General features: G+C 61.5%; 1 protein-coding gene across 2 annotated transcripts in view; it reads right to left on the reverse strand.

Moving 5' to 3' along the window:
* The window catches only part of ZNF687 (zinc finger protein 687), a 10,415-nt gene extending 4,713 nt beyond the window's left edge, over window positions 1–5,702 (reverse strand). The window contains exons 1-3 of one of the 2 annotated variants that reach the window (XM_040626753.1): window positions 5,548–5,702; window positions 383–2,505; window positions 67–245 (exon numbers count right to left, since the gene is read on the reverse strand). In XM_040626753.1, the coding sequence (XP_040482687.1) occupies window positions 67–245; window positions 383–2,488 (2,285 nt within the window). In that variant the 5' untranslated portion in view covers window positions 2,489–2,505; window positions 5,548–5,702. Of the gene's footprint in view, window positions 1–66; window positions 246–382; window positions 2,506–5,341; window positions 5,426–5,547 lie in introns of those variants that run through there. The other variant, XM_040626754.1, reaches the window with a different exon arrangement.
* Window positions 5,703–6,709: the final 1,007 nt, after the last annotated feature.

Raw genomic sequence — 6,709 nt, forward strand, 5'->3', positions numbered from 1 at the left:
GGGGGGGGGGGGGGGGGGGGGGGGGGGGACAGTGGCAAGACCACGGGCAGGAGAGGCGGGCGGCACCTGTATCCCACACGGCGAGACAAATGTAGACAGGCCTCCCGAAGATGGGTCTGGAAGTTGGCTTGCAGGAAGTTGCCCCCGCACTCCGGGCAGACGTGGGGGGGCCGGTTCTTATGCATGCGCTGGTGGGCGCTGAAGCTGCAGCGATTGGGGAGCATCATGGGGCAGGTTGGGCACACCTGTCAAGGGGGTGGAAACGAGGTCAGTGAGGAGTGGCCTGCCCCCATGACTTCTCCTGGCCAAGCCCCAACACCCCGGATCCTACTCCCATGGCCTCGGGCTCCACCCCTGGGAAGGGCCGCGAGAGGGAACTCACAGTGCTGTTGGCCCCAGGGGCGGGGGCCCCGAGCTGCTGGAAGTGGGCAGCCATGCCGGCCTTGTCCCGGCACTGCTCCTTGCACTCCAGGCAGCGAAAGCACGTGTACGCCGCGCTGGCAGGGGCGGCGGGCGGCTCGGACGAGAGCGGCAGCACAGGGGCCTCGGCAGCAACCGCGGTAATGGCGGCGGTGATGGCCCCGTCACCCTTGCCCAAGGCGGGCAAGGCGGGAGGTCCGAGGGCGGGCGGGACAGCCAGCAGGGGCGTGATGTCCGGCTGCCCCACCATCTGGTCCAGGGCGACGGGCCTCATGACCAGGTGTGAGCACTGCATGACGAGCCCTTTGTCCTTGTGCTCTCGGGCGTGCAGCAGCAGGCTGCATTTGTTGAAAAAGACCAGGCGGCGGGCGCAGTGGTTGCAGGTGACCTCGATGCGCATGCTCCGGCGGTCATAGTGCCGCGCCAGGCTCTTCTCCAGCGAGAAGGCGTCCCCGCACTCGAGGCAGCGGTAGCCTGTCGGAGGCAGGGCCAGCCCGGCCTCAGCCGGGGGACTCAGGTTGGGCCGGTAGGCAGGCAGCAGGTTCTTGCTGTTGAGGATCTTGTTGAAGGCCTCCACCAGGCTGGACTGGGTCCGCGAGATCACCGTGCCACCCCCAGCGCCTGGCCCGGTGGCCGCCTTGGAAGGCTGCACCATCACCACTGAGGCCCCGTTCACCTTCTGCCCCCCTGTCCCCAGCCCTGCCCGCCCCTCCGCCTTGGGCAGGGCTTGGGGCACCAGCCCTAGCACATTCTTAGCCATCGTCTTAGGGCTGGTGGTAGGGCCCCCGGGCAGAACCACAGCTTTGCGGGCCACGCTGGCCGCCATCAGCATGGCAGTACTCGCGTTCTGGATGGTGGCTACGGGCAGCACGGTACCCTTTAGCCTTGTGCCGTCACCCAGCTGGACGCTCACCACCTTTGGACCCTCAGGGGTCGAGGTTGCGGGGGACAGCTTCAGGAGGCCAGCCTCAGCCAGGAGGGTCCCCTCAGCCAAGGGGGCAGGGGGATCGGGGTCTGAGGGGACCCGGGTTACAGTCCTTGTGATATTCCCGCAGGATGTTTTAATGGTCTTGATCCGCACCTTGAGAGGCCTTGAGGAGCTGGAAGAGGCAGGGGAGTCATTGCTGTCCTCATCTGCAGCTTCGGCTCCACTAGAGGGACTCTGGGGACTTTCGGGGGAAGCCTTATCCACTGGCCCCTCCTCCTCTTCTTCCTTCAGGGGCTGACAGCGGGGCACTTTGGGGGAGGCAACAGGGCTCTGATGCCCTGGAGACTGCTTGAAGAAGGGCAACCCAGCAACCCGGGGAGGCGAGGCGCTAGCAGTAATGCCCGTGGCCTCTGGGCTCAAGCCAGAGCCTAACCCGGCTAGGCCCTGAGGATGAAGGGGGCTGCAGCTGTCCTGCTTCATGGTCCCCAGCAGTGGGGGAGAACCAGGTGGCAGCAAGGCTGGGCCATTCTCCCGGGACAGCTCAAAGGGAGAGGAGAAAGGAGGAGGGGTCATGGCCCCTTCCCGAGGTGGGGAGGGTGCAGAGGGAGGGAGAGGATCGGGGTGCTCCCCTGGCTCAGGCCCAAAATGAGCAAAGAGGTCCAAAGGAGCTTTGCCTTCCATGGCTTTTTCTTTCCAGGTACCCCCACTGGGAGGAGCTGGAGAGTGGGGTGTACCTGGAAGGGATGACTCAGGGCCCCCAAAACCATTCTGCATCAGACGAGGCCCCACAGGCCCTTCCTTAGTCACCCCTCCAGCCCGGGTCCCTTCCCCTCCTGAACTCCCAGCCGGGGACTCAGGCTGCTCAGGACACACAGTGTTCTTGACAATAACGCTGACTGCTGAGATGTCTGGCGGCGGCAGGCCATGATCAGAGGCCTGAGCTGGAACCTCGGGACCATCCCTGGCAGCTGCTGCCGTTGCTTCTCCAGAGTCACCGCCTACACTGGGTTCTGGCTTTCCTGAGCCACCAGGCCCTTCGTTTTCTTCTGGCCCAGAGTGGATGGCTTCATTCGCGTCAATATCGGGGATGTCAAACGCAGCAAGAAGGTCATCAAAATCAGGGGTCTTCATGTCCCCCATGGCAGCAGGTCCCAGGCCTGATGAAAACAGAAAAAAGAGTGAGAAACTAAGCCCTCTGGAGGCAGGAACCCTGGCCCTCCTCCCTCGGGATCTCCATATTTATCCTCTCGGGACCACGAGCAGTCTGACTTGGGTACACTTCTACCACAGCGCGAATCCTAGAGCTGATGGAAGCGCCTGGTTTGCCAAACCCTAAAACTGAAAGGTAGGTTATGTGCACATTCCAGGGAAGACACCAACATCGAGGAAAAGCAGAAGCAAAGGAACTTCTCAGAAATACAGCTGAGAGACAAGGGTAATACAGACAGAGGGAGCTCAGTGAACACCTTGATTGAAACCACCTCGGCCCCTCCTGTGCCCAGCACAGAACCCGTTAATCAACACCACTGTTAAGGAGGAAGGTGTACACGATGCTCTGGGTCTAAGGGCTCGTTCATGGCAGCATGGGATCCACCCATAATTCTTCATGGATCTTCTGGGGGTCCGCAGAGATCTGACAGGCCACGTGTACAAAGGGACAGGGACTTAAGCCAAGATGAAGAAATGATTCGAGTTCCAGCTTTATCAATGACCTGATGTCCACTGCCTTACTTCTGAAAGGGGAGGCAAGTAACCCATACACAACAGGGTGATTCTGCGCACAGTATGAATCATAACCCTGAGAATCAGAACCCAGAATAGGATTTATTATTACAGCTGGGACAAACAAGGACATGTCAAGTCAAGGAGGAGCTGGGAAGGAGTAAGCACTAGGAATCTGGGGCTGGGGTCAGAGACAAGAGTCAGGGGTCAAGTCTGGGGACTTGGGGTCATCACTGACACCTGGAGATCTAGCTTGGTTAACAAGGAAAAGTGGACTCAGGGAAATCACCCAAGAGAGCAAGATGGAAAGAATAAGACACAGGAACAGAAAGAGACAAAGAGAAAAGACAGGGGAAAACCGTGCCGGCAGTCTGGTCACAAGGGCCCCAGCCTAGGCCTCTCCTGTCACAAACACCTGCCGCTAGCTCACCTACCTTCCCCAGAGTGCCTCTGCCCTCCCATGGCCCTCCCGGGGCCAGCCCCTCCTCTCTCCCTCCCTCTCCATCTTGCTCTCTCAGGGCCAAACTCCAGGGCAACTTATCCAGCACGCTGCCACAAAGGGGAAAGCCAAGCCCCCTCACCCGTGTCATCCCTGCTCTGAGCTCCTAACTCACACTCCTCACCCTTTTCATTTTCCCTTGGTAACACCAGTCCAGGAAGTCTTGCCCAACCCCAACCTGGCCCAGTGTGTGTGCACACATGCGTGCAGGCAGACACGCAGACGCGCGCGTGCGCACACACACACACACACACACACACACAAATATCCCACAAGACGCATGTGGCACTAAACCAACATGGCCAGCCTGGAGCTTGTGGGGGACCCAGGTCTGTTCCTCACCAGTTTCTCCCCACAAGTGTTTCTGTAAGTAGGAAAAAGAAACTGAAAAAGTCTCTGTCACAACACATTCTCTGCCCAGGATGCAAGCCCTTTCTCAGGGACAATTCTCTCACCTCCTGCCAGCCTTTAGACCGAAACTGGAGATAGTCCCAGCAGGTGGCAGCTGGCAATGCCGGGACCAAGGTAGGGTGTAGGAAGAGGGTACCAACAAGAGGAAGAAAGGGAAGTTTCCCCTCACCACCCCCTACTTAATTCTGCAGTCTCTGCGTTTGAACAAAGCCCTCCACCCTTTGCCTCTGCCCTGATGGGAGAGCTAGGGCCCTCCCTCCTCTGCCTGCTTCTCTCCCCACCAGGAGAGAGAAACCAAGCTACCTTCCACCCCGGCCCTCAGAAAAGTGGGCTGGTGGAGCACAATCAGTGGGGACTAGGAGAAAACATCTCCCCACTCGCCCTCCCCAAGCAACTCCCCCTCTGGCGTCCAAGTGACTTAGAGGTCATGCGATAGCCAGGAGCGGACAGTCCACCAAGCAGCTGGAGCTCAAGGCCAAAGAGGCTTCCCCCAGCCCACGGCCGAGGCCTTTCTGCGGCTGCTGTGCCCGGACTCTTGGGCTCGGGCCCTCCCCCCTTTTCCCTCTGTTCTTCCCCAAAAGCCAAAGGAAGGGGCCGAACAGGAAGAGGGTGAACTGGCCTGGGTCGGGAGGGGGTTCCACTGCTCTTTCCCTGGCCCGGGGCCTGCAGAGCAGGGCGAGGGGCCGGCGGCCGGGGGCGATTAGGCTGCCGCCGAGCTGGGCAGCGGGCGGAATTAAGTCCCTGCCATCTGCCGAGGGCCGGCGCCGGGAGCATGTCCGGGGTTGCAGGGAGGGGGCGGGGTATACAGAGAAGAAGCCAATGGGGAAACTGAGGCGGACCGCGCTTCTCTCGCTCCCACCGGCGTGAGAAGGGAAGGACGGGCCCCGGCCAGGCCAGGCCCTTGGGGAGCTGCCGCGCAGCACCTCCCGGCCCAGGACTTCAGCGGAGTAGGGGAGGCGCGCAGAAAGAGAGGAGTGGGGAGGGGACGGTCTTTGCGTGACTCGCAGCTCTCCGGCCGGGGTCCGTCCCAACTCCGACCTCCCACCCTCCCGTCCCGGCGCGGCACAGCCTCCTCCTCCCGCAGACTCCCGCGGCTCCCTCGAGACTGAGGAGTGATCCTTAGGCGCGCGGCGGCCCGGGGCACGAGCCTGCGTCCGGCCCGGGCCCGGACGCTGACCCGCGCCCAGTCGGGGTGCAGGCTCCGCTCCGGCCTGGCCCAGCTCCCCCGCCCCCGCCCCCGAACACGGACACCATTTTAGGTCGCGACATCCCGCAGCCACCAGTCACCGGGCCGTGCTTCGGACGCCTCTTAGGCTCGGGGCGCCAGGACTTGAGGACCCCGACCCTCCCTCCACGTTTACCCGGCTAGGGGCTGTGCTTTCAACAGGCTGGGAGTTTCGCCCATCCGCCTCAAGGGATGGAAGCGGTGGCGGGGCCTTCCTAGAAGCCGCCCCAGGGGGGCGGCGCGGAGAAGGGGGTAGTTGACCAAGTGGGGGAGGGGCGGGGGTATTTACCCGCCCCCCCAGGGGGCGGGGCCAAGGGCGGGTATTACCCCAGGCATGCTTACTTGTTCCACTCCAAGTGCGGGCCGAGACCCGGCGGTCTCTACCCTGCTCCCACCGCCACCGCCGCCGTCGCCGCCCTCCCCGAGGCCGCCGCTACTTCCTGCTTCTCTCCGGTTCAGCCTCCCCCTCCTTCAGCTCCCTCCGCGTTCCAGGTCTGGGCTGCCCGCTTCCGCACTCGCCATTGGCCAACACCCTCGTCGTTCAGCACTGCGCCCCGCCCAAGCCCGCTCTGGGTTGGCCGTAAGTACTGCCGCTCGGAACTAGCCCCGCACAGTCCTCCCAGCCTCATTGGGCAAGGAGCCTAGTCCTTCTGAAGATGCCTCTCCCCATTGGTTACGCCGGGCCCACCTGCACCATCTGGGCATCTCAAAAACGACTGGCTTCCGCTACTGTCGCTTAGGAAAAAGCCAATCTGATCCCCTGCTTTCCCTCTAGAGGCGGTGACTATCCCAGGCGCGTCTCCGCCCCCTCACTCCTATTGGCCGCAATCTTTGAAGCTTGCAGTTCACTTATGCAAATTAAAAGAACTCTCGGCTTCTATTTGGTGGGCACTTTGTGGAGAACCTCGTCGACTCTGAGCGAAGCGCGGATGCGTAGCTCCGTTTGCTCTGTTTTCTCAAGCTAAACCCCAATGTCAGTCATGCTGTGCAGAAGTCACAAAATGGGACGTTACCCAAAACATTACGTCATCTGGTTGACCAGTTCCTTGCCGTTTTCCCACTGTCTAAATCGTCATATAATCTGGATGGATAGGGATCTCGCGCGGATGGCGTCACCCGTACCTTCTCCCTCTGCAGGAGGGCTTGCAGTAGGGGCGGGATTAGTTAGGAGTGTAGAAGGAACAGGCTCCTGGAGCCCGGGGCGGCCCTGCAGACCGGAAGTGGAGGAGAGATGACGTTAGAGTGCTGGCGTGGCCTGGGCCTTTTCCAAAGGGATCTTAAAGCGGTATGCTGGTAGGCTTCCTTAGCACGGGGATGGGGTGTGAGCCGGCTGTCGCTTGCATTTCCCATTTAAGAGCTCTCCTTTTCCCCGCCCCCAGCACGGGGTGGGGGTGGAGTCGAAGCCGGTTTTCCCGCGCTTTGTTGCCACGCCCCCTGGAGGCGGGGGAAGGGGAGGGGATGCTGGGAAAACCAGTTGCCGTGATACTCAGAATGCATATGCAAG

The sequence above is a fragment of the Ursus maritimus genome, unplaced genomic scaffold, assembly GCF_017311325.1.
Source record: "Ursus maritimus isolate PB19 unplaced genomic scaffold, ASM1731132v1 scaffold_12, whole genome shotgun sequence".
NCBI lineage: Eukaryota > Metazoa > Chordata > Mammalia > Carnivora > Ursidae > Ursus > Ursus maritimus.